A 22123-nucleotide genomic window follows, 5' to 3' on the forward strand; every position below is an offset into this window, starting at 1 on the left:
CACAATCAGGAGAATGTGCTTCGAATTCTGAGGAGTGAGGACTCAAATAGAAAAAAGCAGTGTACTTTTTGTGCCATGTTCTAATTCTTATATTCATTTCCAAGTACTAATTGCCATGATTTGCAAACTCACTGCCACTATTCTCAAGGTTTATTGGGAAATATATATATATATATATATATATGTGTGTGTGTGTGTGTGTGTGTGTGAGTGACGGGAGGTTCAATAAGAATGCTAAATATTCGTGAGAAGGTAAGATCTAAGAAGTGAAGATTCCTATGTGAATCATTATAAAAATTCATTTGAAGGTGCATATGTGAACCCATATGAATAATTTGTAATGTTGGTTCACATATGCATCTTGAAACAGGTTTTTTTAATGGATTACGTATTAACCTTTCCCTTCTTATCTTCTCATAATATTTAGCTTTCTTATTTGAACATGTCACTATATATGGTTTCAGTTGTTTAAGTTATGATCACATAAGTACTTGTCTTCATATTCTACCTCGTGTAAGTGACCTTGGCAATTTTTTTAGCAGATTACTCAAAATTGTAAGTAACATTGGCTCAATATTTAAACACTTGATTGTTGTTTGTCTGAGACACAGATACCTACAAAACCAACATTAGAGAAGATGAATTTGGAAGTTTCAAACTCACATAAGATTGTGATACAAGCAAAACACTACCATTATGAAAAGAAGACTAATAGGATTTTGTATTACAACAGTATTTGTAGAGAAGTGTTGCCATAAACGTAGAGAAGTGTGTGTTAAAAGTCTCAATAGATAGAGTGCTCTGACTTTACTATTTTCATGAAGATAGACCTTGAAACATCTTGATCAAATTAGCGTGGGGATTAGCTGCCTAGCTTGACCAAACCCCTTAAATAATGTGTTCTGTTTGCTGTTTTTATATACTTGGGGCATTTTTTTGGCTTTTTGCCATGGTCATCAGAAAGGTCAGGACCGGCCCCTGGTCAAAAAAATTTGTACTCCCTGTGTCCTAACATGAAACACAACATTTGATTGTGCATGTAGTTTAATGGGTGTATTTGAGTGAGACTTAGTTTAATGAAAATGTTGAACGCTCTATAGTTACAAAATAGCGTGGACCAAAATTATTTCTATCACTGTTTCGCAATGATCCTTGAAGGGTAAAGAGGTAAATAAACTTTACCAAAGGAGACATGTAGCAATTATTTTGGTTGCATTTTCTTGGGTCATTCACAAGGGAGAAATCACTCAATCAAGGGTATACAACATACATTCAAATTAATTAACCAACAAGATATGCTTAACAAAACACAAGGGTTGTGGTGTAGTGGTTGAGGTGCCGGGATGTGGTGGAATATCCTATCTGCCCAGGGTTCGATTCCAGGCGTACACAACAATGGTGGCAACTAAGTTTATCAGGGCTGATTTCTTACAGTCACAAGTTGCCGGAATTAGTCCAGGCATATCCTGGGACACCCTTCGAAAAAAAGATATGCTTAGCAAGCATATAAGCTTAACAATATGTAGCAATGAGAATGATGTGCGACTTTGAGGAATATTTAAATGACTATAAAGCCTAGCAATGAAATGCAAGTAGAGAGGGAGGCAAGATACATATACATATATGTATATACATACGTGTATCACATTCAAATTGTAACACTTTCTTAGAAGTTGGAAAATCAAAGCCCTTAATACACACACTCGATCTTGTGCTTACTAAGGCTATGTTTGGCAAACTAGTTGTTGGCTTATAAGTTGGTGGTTAGATGAAAAGCTAGATGATAAACTAGTTAAAAAGCTAGCTGATAAGCTAGATGACAATGTAATATGATCTAGATTCTAGATAATATTTGCTTCGAATTACCACTGTTTTCTGAGCTTCTAGTTGTTTGTTTTTCTATAAAAAGATTTATCAAAGGCTTTATACATTTATATGTTTTTCAGATATAAAATCGAGAAGATGGGAAACAAACCCGCAAAAGAAAGAGATGAAGTACTTGTGAAGGTTGTGCCACCATTGGACCGTGCCTATGTACGTTGGCTTGCCAAAGATTTGGAGAGGATTCATGGCTACGTTCCCAGAAAACCTCGTGCCATAAAACCACCAGATCATTACATCGAATACATGCAGATGAATAGATGGTTAGATCTGGACCTAAACGATCCTGATCTCGGCCATTTATTCAAATAGCAACTTTGTGAAATCATTGATATTTCGAGGTAAAGTAAGAACAACCAAATCTAGTTCAACTTCTGGATTTCCTATTATCAATCGATACTGCTTTCTTTGTAATGTGCGAAACCAACGAAATTTGACTTAAGGTTTTTACGAATATGGTAAGGACCAAGAATCTTACCCGGTAAGAGTGATGCAAGAATCAAGAGTCTTACCGGGTAAGTGAGGGCGATGACTCTTACCACGGTTAACGTTTACCAAGTAAATTGGTGGACTAAAGTCTCACCGGGTTAGGTTGTGTTTGTTGAACGAATACATATGAAACAAGTACATTGTGAAACAAATATATGTTTATCAATACATTAAATCCAAGCCATAGATAAAAAAAAATATCACGTGAAATAGCACATGATACACCACGTTATCACAACACTCTTATAAGCATGGCTGTAACAGGCACGTGCTATATGTTCAAACCAGAAATAAGACAGCTTGATTTACATGCATAGTAACCTTTAATTATTGCAAGTTTATGGCTTAATGTTATTAGAGAGCTGAAATGAAGTAACCATAATAACATGAATTTGATTACATTTTGATATCTTGCTATTCTTGTACATTATATTTAACAGCAATGCTTGTTATAATCAGGGTAGACGATATAGCAAATGCCGTACTAGGGGTTGTTCGGTTGTGGTTTAATGAGCTTTATAACCTATATGGCTTATTCGTTCAGCCATAAGTACATGTTCGGTTGTGGCTTATTTGGTAAGCAAATGACTTAATTGCTCAGCTCGTAAATGGTACTCCTTTAGACTCGGCCATTTAATTTCCCATTAATTCCCCAACTACCCTTCCATAAAAGAAACCCTATTTTATACGCTCCAAGATCCAACATCAGTTGACCTTCCAAGTTTCCATTCAAGCTTCATGGTGCATGTTCTTTTGTTTTTTGTTTTTTATATATATTATGGAAATTAATATATATATATATATATATATATATATTATGGGCATGTTCTTTTGTTTATCCGGTAATTGGTGTCAACTTTGTGAACCAATCTTGGTCCTTGATTTTTAAAATCTATGGATGAGATCAATTGTGGCATATTTGTAGTTAATTAAAAATGATGGATACCAAATCATAGGTGAACATGGGTATTTTAAGAAGAGATGTCCAAACCAGTTGTAAATCGATAATTAATTAATTACACAGGTTACAAATCGGTAATTGTTCATTCCTTTTATAGTTCGTAGAATCATCTTAGTTCGTAAATACATATGAACATATATGCAAGTTGGCAACTGTCTCAAGTGAGGTTGACAACTGTTTATGCCAAAAATTACACTGAATATAATTTAAGAGTTGTTTGTGGAACTTAACCAACTAAAGATTAACCCCTTTGAAATGAACACCAGACATATAACAAAAAATAAAGATAAATGAGACAAAAGATTGGTGTCGTGGAAAAACCCTTAAAACGAGGTAAAAAACCACGGACGATATAGGAGATTGTTTATGTGCTATAGATATCAACCAAGGACGTCGTCCATGATTACAATTACAAAGATGTAATCAAAGTAACACGTCACTCGTGGAAAATAGTCAAGAACAAAAGTTGCTTCTGTCAGTAGACTTTGTATACGTCTAGATTCTGACGATCTGGGAGTTGTTTCTTGTCATCTTCTGGCCTTTTATAGCTGGTTAGTAGGACTAAGCTAACGGTCAACTTTGATTGCCATCGAATGAAGAAAACCGTTAATATCGAATGTCTTGGATCTTGGCTTTCTGTCATGATCCTCTGTGGTTAATGATCGCATTGGTCTTTACTCGTGCAATAAAAACCATGTATAATGGGGATGTAACAAATGTGCATGTGTAGTTAGTATATCGTCGTTGAAGGAGACCTTCATTAAGGTCTTTGTAGTCATAGATAACCATGATCACAAATAACATAGTCGTTCGTCATATGAATCCTGGTTGCAAACGTTGTGGTCGAGGGAAATATCGTCATTGGTCGAGCGTGTGAATTTTTACCAAAACAACTTTGACCCGGTTAGCGTTACTCCATTTTGATGGACTAGAATCCCACCCGATATAATAGATGAGAGTCTGCGTTTGCGTAAACGGCCCGTTACTCGCCTCTGCTTTCCCTTCTCCTCCATGCACCACCCATAACCCGTTTCCTCATTAAAACAGCCACCACACCCCCTCACCAGTGTCGGAGAATAGAACCTGCATGGGAGCAATGGCGACGAGGTAGGGTTGGGGATAAATATTTACCGGCATAGTCGGTCACCAGTAATTCTTATTGGTGAAAGGATGAATTAATCAGTTTTATAACAAGCCGTGAATTTATTCATTTAAAAGATGAATTAAATAAATATATTAAGAATACTAGAATGATACTCGCACAATGCAGTGATATATATCTCGATTTTAATGTTTCAATTTTTTTTTGTCTCAGTTGATGTTATAATACAGTTCTATTCGGTTTTGAGAAAGCGATAATGTTTTTATTTTTAAATAAAATATAAATATGAAGATATATCATAAAAAATTGAAATTTTTTTGATATTAGTACAAACTAACTATTTAAAATTTCTTTTTTTTTTGTATATTTCTTTAATTCATTTTTTATTTTTGGTTTAATAAAATAATTTTTATAAAGATAATAATTAAGTATTTGGTTAAAACTCAATGATTATCTTAATTATATTTTTAATTTCTTATATTTAAAGTAAGATGTTTATCCTATATTTGATTATGTTTATCCACAGTTAGTTACACGAATTCATACATGAAACTTTAATAAGTTGTAATTACGCATAATTTACTTGTAAACTTGAATTTTAAATAATATGCATCAATAAACAGTACTTCATGCATAAAAAATGGTTTTTAATTTTTTTTTTCTCAAATACTTTATAATATGATAATATTGATGTGTCAGATTTATCAATGAGACAGAAAAGGTCAAAGTGTCTGAAGGTCTTAAGTTCAAATCCAAGAAGGAATAAAAATCCCCTTTGGCCACGGAGGTTCAAATATGGTGACTCTAGACTACCCGGAAAGCAGGTGGTCATCCTGTGATTAGTCGGCTCGCATATCAGGTTGGATATCAAGGTTAATAAAAAAAAAAGTTACAGGCACCATATCAAAAGGATCATCATAATGAAGGGTCAAAGATTCATGCAACACAAAAACAGTCGAGATTTCTACAATCTCCATTTACTTGGTTAAAATGACACTTTCTGCTAAACAGTTCAAAATGATCGACATATACAAACCATGCTTAACTTGTGTTCATAGCTATGCAAACCGTCAATCTCAGAGCGCAACAAGGCTATTCACGTATGGTATCGCCCTCCGATCAAACCGTGATGCCTCAACAACGAACTTAACTTCTTTCGTCTTTAAATCAACCCGATATATACATTGCCCACTAAAAAGAAACACGGCCTCACTCCCAGCATACAAAACCGGAAATTGATCATATAAGTTGCCGTCGAGTACTTCATTGCTCAGCGGGACCCGCACCTTGTCATCCCAAAGTCTCGCCTGGCTGCTCATTTGCATCGTGTTGGAATAAATGTTGGAAATAACACTAACCGTTAACGTATGCCCGAACGTGAAAGCGGTACAAAGCTTCCCGTTCATTTCCCCTAAAGTCCCGTTAGTACTGTGACATCCATGGATGAGTTGAGACCTGTCTTTCGTTAAATCAAACGCCAAAATACCTCCGTAACACGTTTGCCAATAGGCGACATCATTAATGCTCACACCAGATTTAGGAATCAGCTTCTTGGCAGCATAGTTCATCTCCCCAGAAACCTTCCATGACTCGTCTTTTGACGAATAGATTTCGAATTCAGTGGCATCATCCATATCAACAGAGCGGAACCCACAAATCAGTTTGTACTCGGCTACAAAGTTCAGTAACGAAGGTTTGAAAATGAGAACAACAGCAGGTTCATGGCCATGTTCCATGGTCGGTTTCGGGAGTTTTTTCCATTGCATAGTTGCAGGATTACAGATATAGTATGCTTTATCTCCGGTTTGAGCCTGGCAACAGAGTAATCCATTGGATGAAGCCACAATGTCAACTGGGACGGGAAGGAACTTCAGGGAGGGGTCTGGAACGCCACAAGCTTCGGGGTCGAGCGATATGAAAGTTGGTTGGCCTCCAGAGGTTTGGAGAAAAAGGCCTGAAACAGAAGAGAAGGAAAGGGATTGGTTGTGGGCAAAGAAAGGGGTTGAGATCATGAGCTTCCAATCCCTGCAAACTCCCCTGAACTTAAACAGTGATTTTGCAGGAAGAAATTGAAGAGCATGCTCCCTTATTATGAGCTTAAGGTCCATGTAGATCTTGTTGTTCCTAGTTCCAAAGAATTTGCCAGGGTTTTTACCACCATCCATTGTCAATAAAGAAATTTCAGCAACTCAAACTGCAAACATGGTTCAAAATTTTCACAGCCAAAATAAGCCCACATAAAAACCAAACCAAATTGACCCAGTAAATCCCACTTGAAGGTAGAGCGTTGGGGGGTCAGGGGGTGAGATGTAGGCAGACCTGACCTATACCCCCAAAGTTCAAAGTGACTTTTCTCTGAAGACCCCCGCTTGTGCAAGAGCGTGAACAAACATGTAGAAGGAACAAGTACTAGCATATGGTGAACATAGAATGAGAAAATAAGAAAAAATAGAACAAGTAGGTGCATTGAAAACATACACTAGATAAGGTAAGACAAAACACACACAAAACAAGTAAGGCAGAACACAAAGAAAATAAGGCAAAAATAAGCCCACATCAAGAGAATAAAAAAGAACCATCCAGAAGACAATATTCATGTTGTACAAAGAAAAGAACATAATTTTTTCATTTGTCAGTTTTTTGGTTGGCTCAAATTATGTCTTTTGCGGTTGAATGCTCTATTCTAGCCCATCAAATTCAAGAACTCTAGTCATGCTTGCTTTTTTATGAAGTTCATGTTGGGTGCGGAGTATGATGTTGCATAACGTTTGATTGCCACGACACTTGCAAGAGCCCGAGGGAACGAGCGCCTCGGCCAGGGGTCTTGCTGCCCCTCAGCGAACAGGGGTTAAAGGGGCAGCACCCCTATAAGGAAATTCTGTTTCATGGCCTACACCCAGATGGAAATTCAGCCAGTGTGGCCATAGAGTATGTATATTCTGGACCAAACCACATAATATCTGTGTCTTTCTGCATTGTTTACTTTTCGTATTGCTATGTGTTGCTCAAGAGAATCTCGTATCTTACGAGTTTCCTAGCAGTTCTCTAAGATCAATAAACGAACCCAATTGAAAAATATTTAGCTTAGGGAATGGTTCGAGATGCATTGCAACAAGCGCTCTTACCAAAAAGAAAAAGAAGAAAAACATATTCAAAGGATGAACGATGGACCAGATGCCACTTTACGGAAAGAAGACATGAGGGCAGTGGGTTTTGATATCACCTAACCAGGACATGGATCACCAAGTTGCACTAGGTTTGGAGCAGACTGATAACAATATTTTCATACCACGGCAATTACAAACGTCAAGGCGAACTAGTTTCAATGGAACAGAGATAGAAAAGATTTTCATACAAACAACAGGAACAACAAGCTTCAACACTCTCAAATGATCACATACACGATAAAAGCACATAAGCAGTTCATGACTCTATTAAGGGAGATGAGTAGAAACCGTTTAAAGCATATTCAGCATATTAAAGAAGGTGTAGCACTGACAAGAAGATAGAAGAAGAATTTAAACCAGTGCAGGGTATGTTTGGCATTGATCGCTTTTTCAGTAGAGGCAAAATTGAATTCATTTCATCCAAAGTTGAAAACCCAGTACAAACTACTATGAAATACTTACTCTTTAACCTATTTGTTAGTTGGGAACGATTAAAAACTCGAGGTAAAATCCGTATACTCAAATCATTTCCAACTACTACAGATGGGTATTTAATACCATCACCATGATAGATTTTAATAAGATCATCACAAAATTTCATATCAAATGAAGAAATACGACTTCCGACTTCAAAACCTTATGATCATATAATGACAATAAACCCTCCCATTCCACAATAAGAATCTACTATGTGAAAACAAATTGTCTCAGAGTAGGAGTCCTTGAACTTTAGCACATATCCTCAAATCATTCTTTAGGTGTACTAGTTCTGGAACAGGGGAAAACCAACAATTATGCTCACCATTACACTATCCTGCCATCCCAAAACAATGAGAATATCATCCCAAAGAATAAAACAGAATTCACCCTATTTCCCAATTAGGGCCACTGCGCAAAAGATAAATATGTTCTAAGGTTCCTGGTGAGCATTGAAAGATCTATTTCCCTCAAATCATCACTCGAGATAACCTATCTCATTAACATTTGCAAATTTGAGAAAATGGATCTATTTCCGAAATAATTAGTCATGCTATCTACATTAACATTCTCCCATTCCACGATCAGAATATAAACAATCAGCTACAAGTTGTAGATGTTTACCACACATAATTTTCGCCAAATTCAGATAGTAAGGGCATAAATAAGACAGAATATGTGAAACTTCAACATCGGAGGAATTAGGAAAACGAATTCAAATAAATAAACACGCCAATCGCCCAGATAAGGAAGCGACTGAAACCAAAACAGAAAAACAGATGATCAAGAACGGAAAACCTAACGTCAGAACGAAATTCCAAAACTAAGTATCCGTGGAAGAAGTAATCACAAGAACTTTCCATCTGTATAAAAGTTAAAATTATAGCGAAATTTAAAACCCTAGAAATGAATTTGAAAAGATCAGGCAGATAAAGCTTGAGATGATTTGAAATAATTATGGCGAATTGGAGTTAAAAGCACACGATCATGATCACGATCATGATCATAATGGCGTAATACCTCATGAAAGTGATGAAGGCTTGAAGCGATCAAGAAGAAATGAACAACCGCTGAACTGAAGTGCTAAACCCTTATCAGCTCTCGGCAGTAGACCCGCTGGAAAGTCCTTTTAAGGTCAACTTCGCGGAATTCTCCCTAAATTTATGTATTTATATTACTAGAAGTCTACATCGTACATTCCGATTTTAATGTATCCATAATTCTATTATTTGTATTTGTCGTTTTTATAATATGGTTTTATCTTATTTTAATAACAGTGAAATATTTTTATGTACGAAATATGAATTTGAAGACGTCATAAAAATTTTAAAAAATGATACTGATAGTAGGGGTGCTCAAAAACTCGATCAACCCAACCCAACGCCAAATAACTCAACCCGAAGTAATCCGATGTCTAATCGAGTTGTAAATTTTTCAAATCGTATGTATTGGGTGATATTGGGTTATTATTATTTGAACTCAATCCAACCTGATGAACCCGATATCCATATATTTTTTTTGATTTAATATGATTGTTGAATTTTTATTAATATATACACTAGACAATTACACTATTACGTACGCTATTTATATACACATTTTTTCAATCTATTCACATCTCTATATAACTCATTCGCATATATGTTCAGTAACTATAAACATATATATGTAAATTGAGAGAAGAATGTGATATACGTAATAAATATGGATAAGTTGTATCAAATGGTTGATGATGAAAAAAAAATTATGAGTAAAGAAATAACATATTCAATGTTAGAAGAATACTTTAATGTATCAAAGTATCAACCTGACCAACTCGTACGATTTGGGTTGGGTTGCACTTTCGTTTGGGATGGGTTGGGTTAAGATTTTTCAAACCGCAAGCATTGAGTTGAGTTGTTCAAATGTCTTCAACCCGATTAACCCAACACATGAGCACCCCTAACTGATATCATCAAATTTACAGTTTAAAGTTTTCATTTTTTATATAATTTGTTTAATTTAATTTTTTATTATAATGTAATTTAGGTGTAATGATGTTGTAATTTATTTTAAATTTAATAATGTAAATGATGATAATAATTAAATATTCTGTTAAAACTCAATGATTATCTTAATTATAGTTTGGATTTTTTATATTTAAAATAAGATATTTATACCGTATTTGATTATGTTTATCAGTTAGTTATATTCATATACCGTTTTACTTGTAATCTTGAATTTTAAGTATCATACATCGATATAGCACTTGATGCATAAAAAATAGTTGTTAAGATTTTGTCTCTAACGCTTTATAACATAACTAGAAACATACTCGTGCAATGTAGCGCGATGCATCTCAGTTTTAATGTTTCGTTTTATTCTTTGTCTTTGTGATTTTATAATACGGTTTGTATGGTTTTGAGAAAACGGTAATTTTTTGTATTTGAATAAAATATAAACTTGAAGACCTCATAAAATTTAAAAATATATATATATTGATATTAAGATCAAATTAACAATTAAAAGTTTTCATTTTCTATGATTTTTAGTTTAATTTTTTATTATAATTTAATTAGCTTTAATAACGAAGTAATTTATTTTAAATTTAATAAAATAACGTGTTTTTATAAAGATAACTTTTTAATACAATTTTTTTATTTAAAATTTAATTTAAATGTTAATAACGAAATAATTTATTCTAGGTTTAATACCATAATTTTTCTATAAAGATAATAATTATCTTAATTATATTTTATATTATTTATATTTAAAATGAGATGTTTATTCTGTATTTTATTATGTATATCAGTTAGTTATATGAATTCAAACATGTAGCTTTAAAAAATTGTACTCATGCACCATTTACTTGTAATCTTGAATTTTAAGTAATATACATCATTAAACAATATTCAATGCATTAAAATGGTTTTTAAAACTTTGTCTCAAGTGTTTTATAATATAATATAGATATATATTAGAATAAATTATGTTTCTCGTCCTTGTGGTTTGTTAAAAATTACGATTTTCGTTCTTATGGATTAGAAATTGTAGGTTTCATCTCTATGGTTTATAATTCATTATTGTTTTCGACTTATGATTTATAATTTATTGTTTTTTTGGTCCCTATGGTTTACAATTATTTACTATTTTGATCCCTTGTACTTAAAGATAGAAATTAGTCCATGTAAGACACATATCAACATGTTAGTTGGTAAGGTGTTAATATAAATAAATTTATAACTTCAACTTTTGGTTGGATGGCCAACCAAAAAAGGTTGGTACCAAGTATGGTTAGTTGATAGATGGTATAAAATTTTGTGTACCAATTATTATTGATTGGTACATGGTATTTGAAAAAGAAACGATACAATACCATATTCACCCTAACAATAAATTATAAATCATAGAAACAAAAATCACAAAACTGTAACAAACCACCGATATGACAATAACTGAAAATCTTAAAAGACGTAGTAAGAATAAAAAAAATTATTAGATAAGTGAGTAAAAAGACGTTAACCCACTTAACGCTTATCGAGTAAGAAACATTTACCAACAATATATTTTGATGACCGAGAATATTACCGATAAGTTTAATCGGTAATGGATTGAGAAACTTATCCTTATCATAAATGATATTTGTCATTTTCCCACAAATAGTAAATCTCATTCTAATAGAATTTATCTCATGATAATTTTTTAATTCTTTCTTTCTTATTCGATCAGCTATACATGGTTGTTTTATAGTGGCTTAATGATACAAAAAGACTGTTTATTCAATAAGCTTTCAAGAAGAACTTTATTCAATAAGCTTTCAAGAAGAGCTTTATGTACAAAGACAAAAACACCATTGAACAAAACACAACCATTCACTTCCTAAAATCCAAATCAAACATCCAAGAGAACCCGAAATATAAAATCGACGTTAACATAATCTACAAACGGTCATCGGCATAGCAGAAAAGATATTAGCTTCGATTATCATTACCATGTCTGTTAAGGTCTCCGATACTTGAAACCACCTCCGGCTTTTGCATAGATCTAGCATTTGCTTGAGAGCTCCCCGGTGTAGCAAAAGAAGAAACCACCGGAGGCCAAAACCGCGTATTACCGCCACCGCTGCTGCGCTTCTTTTCCAACTCTTCGGAGATGATAACTCCACAATCTACATCCATTTCTTGGGAACTTTGACTTGGAAACTTCCATGGGTGGTCACTGGTACTTTCTACGGGTTTAATTTCAGCTTCTATACCGTCGTTGATTCTGGATGTTGAAGAAGAACGTCCTGAAGCGATTGTGGCGGTGGGAAATGCTTTTTCGGGAGGTATTGCGGGTGTGTAATTGGAAGGAAGAAGATCATCCCAGTTTTCCAATAGTTCTTTGTAGACTTTACGAAGAGTGACTTCCGTGAGTCCGGTGACCTTACAAATCTCCGCTTGTGTTTTGCGTTTATCTTCAAGTTGAGAGGCTAAATATATGGCGGCTGCGGAGATGCTGATGGGATTCCTACGTGTACAGAAACACTTGTTGATCACGACTTCACCGATATGAGTTGCCAGCTCCTGGAAAAGGGTGATGCAGCCGAGTGTTTTTACTGGATTCAAGAAACTTAAAGCTACAAACGTAACATATAATAATAACAGACAATCCTATTTGGTACGCGGATGGGACTGGACAGATTGAACTGGACGGGAAGTGAGGTAGGTGGATGGAAGAATTACGGAAGGTTTTATGGTTTTAACTCAAAAAGGGTATTTAAGTAATTACCATTCTTGTCTACTCTCCCTTATTTTTCTTCCACCTATTGTGTTGGAATGGAAAAAGTGCCTTTTGGTCCCACTCAGTCCCGTCCTATCCGGTATCCAAGTCTAAGGGTCTGTTTGTTAGCACTTTAATGAGCTTAATGGGACTCGCAGCATATTGGTCAACTATACATGATTGTTTGGTAGTGGCTTAGTGATATAGAAAGCGGCTTATTCAGTAAAGCTTCTAAGGGAACTTTATGCAAAAAGCCAAGTTTTTCCCATACTCGCCCCTCCCAATTAAAAAAAACATGGTCCTTCCATCTATGAAAAAATTATCTCAAACAAAAAACTCTTATCAATCTATAAACACAGATTAATCCATACATACAGTTTTATCCATAAAGACTTGGTGAAAAAACAACCAAACAGCCCCTAATGTTGTGCCAAAAAGTTTATGTTCTTTCCTGTCACACGTACCAAATGCACCCCCCATGGATATGGACCTGTATCCAATGTACCACTAGGTCTTTAAAGGTTGTGCCTGATGGTCAAGAGATCTAAAACTAATAATCAAATATCTAAAAATCCTCTTAACAAAACAACACTTGAGAACCAAAATCAATTTCATCAATATATTTTAATGATTGTTAATGGTAAATAGGCAAACTTTGATTGGGATCTTACTAAACAGAACATGTTGCATTTTCCAAAACAACCCAAACAGAAAGTGTTGCATCTTTTTGCAATCGAGTATGTAGTAATTCAGAAACTGACTTTAATACTACTTCAGAAAGAAAAAGAAAAAAAGACCAGACCATCTTTAATAATTGCATTCCTAGATAACCAAACCAAACGAAAGAAAGCAGGGTCTGGGGAGGGTAACATGTAAAGAAACCTTATATCTACCCGAGGAGTAGAGAGACGGTTTCCATGAATACCCCCCGGGCCCCGGCTATTACATTCCTAAATCAGTAAGCTAAAACCTTAAGCAGCATTATTTGCCAACACTTGCATGTCTGTTTTATGTTTGTATCATTAGGTAAGCCTTTTATTCTCAAAAATATATAACATCTAAATTTGTTACAATAAGATTTAAAAGATTGTGTTTCATTGAGTCTGAAAACTTCAGCCACATTAACTCAAGTAATCAATACATGTTCTTTTTCATAATACCACTTTGTAAAGAGAATTTGGTTTTCCAAAAACATAAACAGTTAACAAACGCCGTTTTTATCCAGTTTACCAAGCTTAGAAACAGTAAATACAGAAACACCAAAAACAAATACGTTGATGATACTTTAAAACAACTAACATTTGGAAAGGATGGAGCATATTGGAAGAACTAAAAATAACGCTCAATAACAAGTTGGAAACAAAAGATTTTCCAGTGTTTTCAATTTGAAAACAAAGATTAAAACCATATATTTCCATGGCCAAATCAAAACAATAAACACCATCGGAATCATACCTGGGCAGATTTGTTAAGCTGGAGAAGAGTGCAGAATCTAGGCATATGCACCGAGATGGAATTGCTGTTTAATGGCTGGCTTAGTTGCAAGGCTTCTCCAAGAATCTTGATGTACTTCCCAATCTCTTTCTGAGGTAAATTGGCTGCAATTGAGATTTCCTGTTTGACAAGTTGAAGGTCATTATCATTGGTAATATTTTACTAGTTTTGTAATTCATCGGAAAAATAACATTGACTCTATATCAACCTTAAAGATTATGCAGAACCAACTGCAGATCATGTAAAATCATCAAAAAGATAAAGTCCTCATGCCACGTGCTTATGATATGCCATAAACCAAAGCAGACGAACCTAGTATACGGGGTCTCAGAAGGGTAAGATTTATGCAACCCGATCACTACCCCCAAAGAGTAGAGCGGTTGTTTCCACATAGGTGAGAAATGTTCATATTTCAGATGTTATGCAGATCCATGTGAACTACTGTTACAGTTCAACAAGCTTGTAATGTGTATGGACTTGGGGGCTGTTTGGTTGGTTTGCCATTATGGCTGTTTGGATAAAGCTGTCTGTGTGGATTAATCTATCCAAATAGATTAGGAAGGTCTTTGTTTGGGAGGGTTTTTCCATAGATGAAATGAGCATGTTTTTTATTTGGGAAGGGCAGATTCTAAAAAACCTTGGCTTTCTGCATGAAGCTCCCCCCTAGAAGCTTACTGGATAAGCCATTTTCTATATCGTTAAGCCACTACCAAACAGTCATTTATAGCTGACCGAATAAGCTGCGCGTCTCATTAAGCTGCTAACAAACAGACCCTTAGACTACAAGAGCAAGAATCCAGGGGTCTTCACGGAAACAACCACTCTACTCCTCGGGTACATGGCAGGTCTGCGTACACCCCACACGACCAAACGACCCTACTTTCAAATGGGATTTACCGGGTCAGTTGGTCTGGATTGGTTTGGTTTACTACAAGAGCAAGCTGCAATTTTTCTAGATGGTGGGTTCATCTACTTGATCTAAATGGTGAAACCATATGAAAATAAAAAATGCCTGATTACCAAAGATGCAAACATGAAGTTGTGTATTGTAAAACTTGAGTATATATGGTCATGTCTATAGGACTCATTATGGAAAGAAAAAAATGCAAATATTATGTGTGTCTGTATACTTTTTGTGCCAGAGAGAGAAACAGAGCACTTATGTTATCGGTTACATCTAATCCCTTTCCTCTGGAAACTATAACGCACTTTCTCATCGAGGCCTTCACCATCAATTCCCCTACATGACCACATCCTTCCGGTTAGACTCATCTCAACCATCAATCTCCACCTCCTTTGAAGAGCTGAATTCCATGCATCTCCTTTAACTCCGACTCCACATTTAATGTCTGTCGTTGCTACATCCCCCTTACAGTGCCCTATCATAAGCAATAGACAGACCTACTCTTATTTCCGCTTTGCACCTGCCAATTCCTCCGATTCAACCACCACCACCCACTGTTGTAGACCACCGTTCAAGTCTTGCCCTGCCACTTCCACCATCATCATCAACAACGTAGAAAAGAACCCCCAAATCATGCATCTAAAGAAAGAAATCTTCTAATCTGAACCCAATTTACTACAGTCTACAGCTCAATTCCAATCGAAGTTTGGAAAAGAAAAAAAAACGACAGTGTTCCTAATTATAAGAGAATATACTTGTTCGTTTGATTCGGTTCGGTTTATTTACAACAGCCCGAACTTGTTACATATGTCTGTAATTGTTTTTTATGGTATCTCAAAATCCTTAGATGATTAGAGCTTCCATCAATAGTTAAGCCTCAATTTCATGGATGCAGCAAAAATGAATAGCAATTAACAAATTCTTATTTCAATTTTGAACAATGCGCACATAGTTATGAATTTAAAAATTGAAATACGCAGTCGAATCAAACAACAGAAACTACCAATACTTTACATACCTGCAGTGTTCTAGGCTCTTGAGCCTCACGAATAGCTTGCACAAGCGCAGCGGTGGCAAGTGCCTCTACGCTCCGATTCCTCAAACAAGTCGCTGACGAACAATCCCTGAATAGCTGAAACGCGTGATCGGATATATCGCAATCCAACCCTAGTAGCGAAGCAACGTCGATTATCTGAAGATAAGCCCTAAGGTTGTCGACAACAACCGACGGACCAGAGGCCGAGGAAGACGACGTTGTTTCGAGAACCCGTTCAAGTTCAGCTAAGTGGCCGGCGAATGAGAGAGACGATTGTGCGAAGACCGGGTAGGGTTCTAGTGACCACGTGGAGAAGGCGGTTATGAATCCCGTAGGCTCGAAAGGGTCTTCTTCTTCTTCCTCGGAGACAGGGACGGCGGTGGTGGAGGATTGATCAGTGATGGAGTGGGGGAGTGTGGGGAGGTCGGAAGTAACAAGGCAGAGAGGAGAGTCTTGAGCACGGATGTGGAAGAGATGGTGAGATTGGGTCTGGCGTTCTTCGACAACTCGGCCGCAGGATATGCACTCCGTAATAAACCTACCGGCGGATGTGGTGGCGCACCGCCCCTGCGCCGCCGCACAGTACGGGCACTTCATTTCAGTTTGTAGTCGTTGACGTTTCTACGGTGCTGTGTCTGGGAGTGATTGATTTATTTACGAATTACTCCCTCCTTCCAATAAAATAGAAAAAAAAAACATTTTTTCTATTAGAAAAACATTAAAATGTATTTCAACAACTCCTATATATATATATAAAATAGTTATATTGGCTTATTTATTTATTTTTAAGGTTTTCGTCTCGTTTACCAAACGTTTATCGGGATAAGCGTTCATTAAATTACTTTATTTTACCGGATGAATATGACAAGAATTAAAAATCTTACCCGGTAAGAACGAAGACAAGAATAGAAAGTTTTACCCTGTAAGTGATGACGAAGACTCTTACCATGGTTAGCGCTTACCTGGATAAATTGTTGCATACGATACGCTTTAGTGAATAAAATCTTATCTGGTAAATAAGCGATAGTGTTGAATTTTATCAATAAGTGTTTACCGGGTAAGTATTTAGATAAACGGCCCCTTAGTCACAAACAAAGTTTCTCTCAATTTTATTTGTTGTAGCAAATCTGACACCGTAAGCCACCTTTTGTTCCGGTTTCAGACTTTTTCTGACGTATTCCGGGAAAAATTTACGTCTTCCAAGTACAAAATTATAGCTAGTGGTGCCGTAGGCCAAAAGTTGGATTTGGTCAGAGAAGTCAGGCAATGCAAGCAAAAGTTGGCTTGCAATGTCAAATTTAAGGGGTTCGGACAAAACTGAAAGAAAAAAATTGGTGGCTAAATTTTAAATAAGAAGGTCGACATGGTTATTTAGGTTAATTACTCAAATTTTTTGATAAGTCCAAGAATCTTGTGGTTTTCGTTTTGTTCTGAAAATGATCGTTGGTCATTAACATTGAAGAATGTTTGTTAAATGAGCAGCAGTTTAATCTTTTTACCTATTTTCTTGAATTTTCTTTTAAAATTATTATAATATCAAGAATATATATAGGAAGATTCAAATGAGAAGCCAACATTTTTTGAGAAGGTGAGAAGAGATCTCAATCATTAAATTAGATTTTTCAATGGACAAGATCTTAAGAGAAAAATATGTAAATATAGGCAAAATAATGACTAGTTTAAAAAACCTAACGAAGTTGAGTAGGGCATTTTAAAAGTCTTTATAATTAGATCACTGATCTAAGGGGCTGACTACCCAAATGTTTATCCAGTAAGTGCTTATCTATAGGAATCAATACTATAATTTACTTTGATGCGTAAGATTTTAGTACATCAAAACATATCGAATGCAATAATTTACCGGGTAAGCACTTACTTGGGTAAGAGTCGTCATCTTCACTTACTGGGTAAGACTCTCCATCCTTCTCATTGGTCTTACCCAGTAAGATTATTGGCCATTGTCATGTTCATCCGATGAGAAAATTTATCTAGTAAGCACTTACCAAGTAAGCGTTTAGTAAACGACCCCTAAGCCTTGAATCATAATGCACTCTTCGAAAAAATTGCCCACTTTTTTAAAAAATAAATATTAGATTACTCATTTTCTACAAAACCAACAGTCTACCGTGTTTCTATTTTGTTGCATCGCGTTTCGATCGTTTCTTCATCGTTTCTCGATTGTTTCCCAACTGTTTCCCAAAATTTAAATCTTAAAAGTAACAAAGGAATTATGGGTGTTATAATCCTCTCAACTTAAAAGATATTTCTTCCTTGATAGATACTTGGATAGCACACTCATTAGATTTCCTCGGTGCCCACATGAAACTTGGTTCTTTCTTGCAATAGTAAAACCTTGACAAAACAGTTCCCCTGAACATCGATATCATGCATTTTCTTCTCCAAGACACCCTTGAACCAAAGGATATGCATGGGGTAGCTCAAGAACGACACACAACCCAAGGCACATGTCCGACTGACAGCTCATCATCCAGCCACCATATAAAGGATAATGGCCTAAGGACGTTAACTTCAAATGATCGCAATTACCTTAAATCGATTGACTCCTCTGGAGTGTCTCTAACATAACTTGACCTCAAACAGGGACCCGATTACCTTTTAGCCAAAACTGTCACGTAGATTCTCTTGATGAACAACACCAAACCTAACCTCAATCTTTGATATGTAACTGTTTATCTCAACCATCATATTTGAAAATAATACAAGTGACATCTAAAATAACATTTAGAAGAAGAGTCTTGATCCTTGCCTTGTAATCGTTATATCATAAGTGAGTCAATCATTGGATATAACAAATAGTGCTCACATCTGAATCTAGTCTTACAAAAAAAAATGTATAAATTTTCAGATTTCAATCACTTTCGGATTTATGTCTTAGATAGCATTTTGAGATCAAATCTCAAATTTGATAAAATCTCCATCTGAATGCAATAATCCAATTGATTCATTAATATGCTCATTAGTCTTGATTCTCAAAAACCCATAAATACTCTAGGGTTATATTATCATCTGAATTATCATACTTCATAAATAGTTTAAGCTTGTAACTATATGTATTGATCCAAGAATAAAAAACCTTCAACAAGATTGAAGACTCGTTGAAGTAGGGTCAAGGTCGTCACCAAAGCAGATTGGATTGTCATATAGCAAAAAAAAGGATCAATACAAGCTAAAGTCAAAAGTAGTATGACAAATACTACTTATGGCAAACCGAAATTGAAGTGCAAACTTATCCAACAAGTTTGGCTCACCAACTCTACTAACTCTCACACTAATATGGGAACATGTTTGGCATATCAGACAAAGTAAGTTCCAAAGTATTATTTTTAATAGTACAATACTTCATTTACTATTCCCTCTCCATACAAAAGAATTGGTTGGGTTAACAAGTGTCTACATCAACTTCAAATGCTGAAATGAAGAGTACAAGCATGCATGGATCAACAATTTAGATAAAGACACGTGTTAAAGTTGGACAACAACATTTAATGAAATGGTGGTTATAAAAGGCCATCCTTGTCATTTGTTGCAACCCACCCATTTTGAAAGAAATTTTGAATGATAGTTTCTTAGGCAAAATCGACATCATAATCTGAAGGACTGTCTAAGTACTTCATATTTGAAAGAGTACATTCTTCTCTCATTCTTTTAAATTGTTTAGAATCATGTCTTACCTTCATAGCTTCCGCAACAAGTCTGTGATTCTTGTTTTGATACAAAATATAGAATTAAACAGTACCTTCTTCTCTCACTCTTTTAAATTGTGCAGCAGTTGAAAAATGAGACAAAATCTTCACCAGAGTTAGCTTTACCTCTTGATACATATTATTTGATAATTGAGACTGATGGTTGTAGTAAAAGTTGGAGAACTATTCTTTTATGTAAACCCTATAAATATGCAGATAAGACGTAAGGAAAAACTTGTCACTATAGCAACGACATTTACAAAGGAACGGGTAATATTAGTAGCATAGATGCAAAGTTATTAGCCATAAATTATGCTTTAGATAGTTTTGAGTTTTTTATTATATATAAAAAAAATTACTATTAGAACATACTGTGAAATAATTGTATCTTTCTACAATAAAATGAAAGATAAAAGCAAAAGGAGTAGTCAGATACATTGATTAATTTTTTTTAGATCAAATTAACAATATGGTTTAATTATAGAAATTAAACACAGTAAATGTATTGATAATACACTGCAAATATTCTAAGCAAATTATTAGAAGACAAATCAAATTAATTTTATTAATGTGTTCTTTATTTTTGCAGATAGCTATACCACCTTCAAGACCAGGGTTACCTCCGGAAAATAACTTTGCAACAAGACCTGTTTTTAGTGAGACCTTAAATAGCCAAAATAAACATTATTATGAAGAATGTATTATATTTGATAACAATGAATTAATCGTTTTTCCAAGCTGCAACAATATTTTTGTTAGAACACGAAATCATATATCTCTTGACAAAGAAGAACGTTGCTTAGTAGATAATCTTTGGGGTACCTATAGTAGAAACTAAAAAGACGTTAAATATTTTATAGCTTGCTTAAATACTTTATAAGAACATTTTAGTCAGAAATGAGATCACTAAAATAATTCAAGAAGTAATCAGAGACTTTGTTCCGCAATATAATCAAGAGAATAATTCAGAAGATACGGTTCTTGAAGATCGTTCAAGCTCAACAAATCAAGATCAAAACGTTTATTATTCAGAAGGTGTCTATTCTTTCGACTCTGTTTCGAAGCATAACCTCAATACTTAGAAATATAGCAATAAGGCGGAAGATGACAAAATTTTCATTTAAGAATATTCGCCATGTAGAATCTGATTTTTTTTCAGACGCAGTAATAACACTTAGCAGACAGTTCTTCAACGTAGCAGACAGTTCCTCCATGTAGCAGACAATTCATCCTTGTACCAAACTTTTAAACACATAGATGATACGTGTCATCCTATGCAGAATTTTTCAAGACACCTCTTGCTTGGAGCTTACTGTATAAAGAAGCCTCCAGCATTAGTGATGTTATTGATTTGTTGTTTTTGAAAGTTTGTATGCACGTGTTTTTATAAGGTTTGCGTTTGAGTGTCAAAAATCTGATTTCTTAATAAACTACTACATTATCAGTGTTGATTTTAAGTGACCCAGAATTACGGATTGAGTTAAAGCTGGAGTGAGCCTATGTTATCGTCTTTTGAATCTACCGGAGAAAGAGATCACATCAGTATTGTTACTTCTCTACAGAAAAATCATAAAATAAAAAATATATATAAAAATCAAATCCAAATTTCCAGATTTTTATAAGACTTTTACATGTTGTTTTATGTCTTGTATGTGTCTCTGTGTTTATTTAATTTATATATGTATGCGTTAGTGTTTTTGCATTTGTTTTTTTTATAACTCTTGTTAATTTTTGAGTCTTTAATTTGCATGTTTTTGTATGGGGAAGATATGCTACTTAGACTAACGTTGTGTCTTAGATCGCCCTCTAAAGAGAGTACCAAATAGGATTTAAGTTTGTATAAGCGCTATTCTTGCATCCTCCTCCCCTCCCCTTATTGGTATCCTCCTCTCCTCCTTCCCTCAAACTGAGTAAAAAACTATGATGGTGGTCTTTTTCAAAATTACGCTTGAGCTTATTTTTATCAGATATAACATATCTTTTATTTGAAACCGACAGCTCAAGACCAAGATATTCTAATTTTTTATTTTTTATTTTCTAGTTTTAAACTTTTTATATTTTTTGAAAATAGAATTAATTACTGCAAGTAACAAATATAACGGGTAGAAAACGAGATACATATAATATTAACCCATAAAAATTTAGATACCGATAAAATAGCACTAGAC

General features: G+C 34.9%; 3 protein-coding genes across 3 annotated transcripts; 1 reads left to right on the forward strand and 2 right to left on the reverse strand.

The window, feature by feature from the left end:
• Window positions 1-1947: 1947 nt before the first annotated feature.
• Window positions 1948-2332, forward strand: LOC112519469. The gene has a single exon (XM_025127609.1). The coding sequence runs from the start codon at window positions 1963-1965 to the stop codon at window positions 2191-2193; it is 231 nt and encodes a 76-aa protein (XP_024983377.1). The 5' UTR covers window positions 1948-1962; the 3' UTR covers window positions 2194-2332.
• Window positions 2333-5336: 3004 nt separating this feature from the next.
• Window positions 5337-9181, reverse strand: LOC112519891 (putative F-box protein At3g23950). The gene is made up of 2 exons (XM_025128206.1): window positions 9098-9181; window positions 5337-6627 (listed from the first exon to the last, which is right to left on the reverse strand). The coding sequence occupies exon 2, from the start codon at window positions 6596-6598 to the stop codon at window positions 5510-5512; it is 1089 nt and encodes a 362-aa protein (XP_024983974.1). The 5' UTR covers window positions 6599-6627; window positions 9098-9181; the 3' UTR covers window positions 5337-5509.
• Window positions 9182-11861: 2680 nt separating this feature from the next.
• Window positions 11862-16865, reverse strand: LOC112520512 (plant-specific TFIIB-related protein 1). The gene is made up of 3 exons (XM_025128960.1): window positions 16234-16865; window positions 14273-14431; window positions 11862-12621 (listed from the first exon to the last, which is right to left on the reverse strand). The coding sequence occupies exons 1-3, from the start codon at window positions 16846-16848 to the stop codon at window positions 12028-12030; spliced, it is 1368 nt and encodes a 455-aa protein (XP_024984728.1). The 5' UTR covers window positions 16849-16865; the 3' UTR covers window positions 11862-12027.
• Window positions 16866-22123: the final 5258 nt, after the last annotated feature.

Source organism: Cynara cardunculus (genome assembly GCF_001531365.2).
Source record: "Cynara cardunculus var. scolymus isolate 2C chromosome LG 10, CcrdV1, whole genome shotgun sequence".
Lineage (NCBI taxonomy): Eukaryota > Viridiplantae > Streptophyta > Magnoliopsida > Asterales > Asteraceae > Cynara > Cynara cardunculus.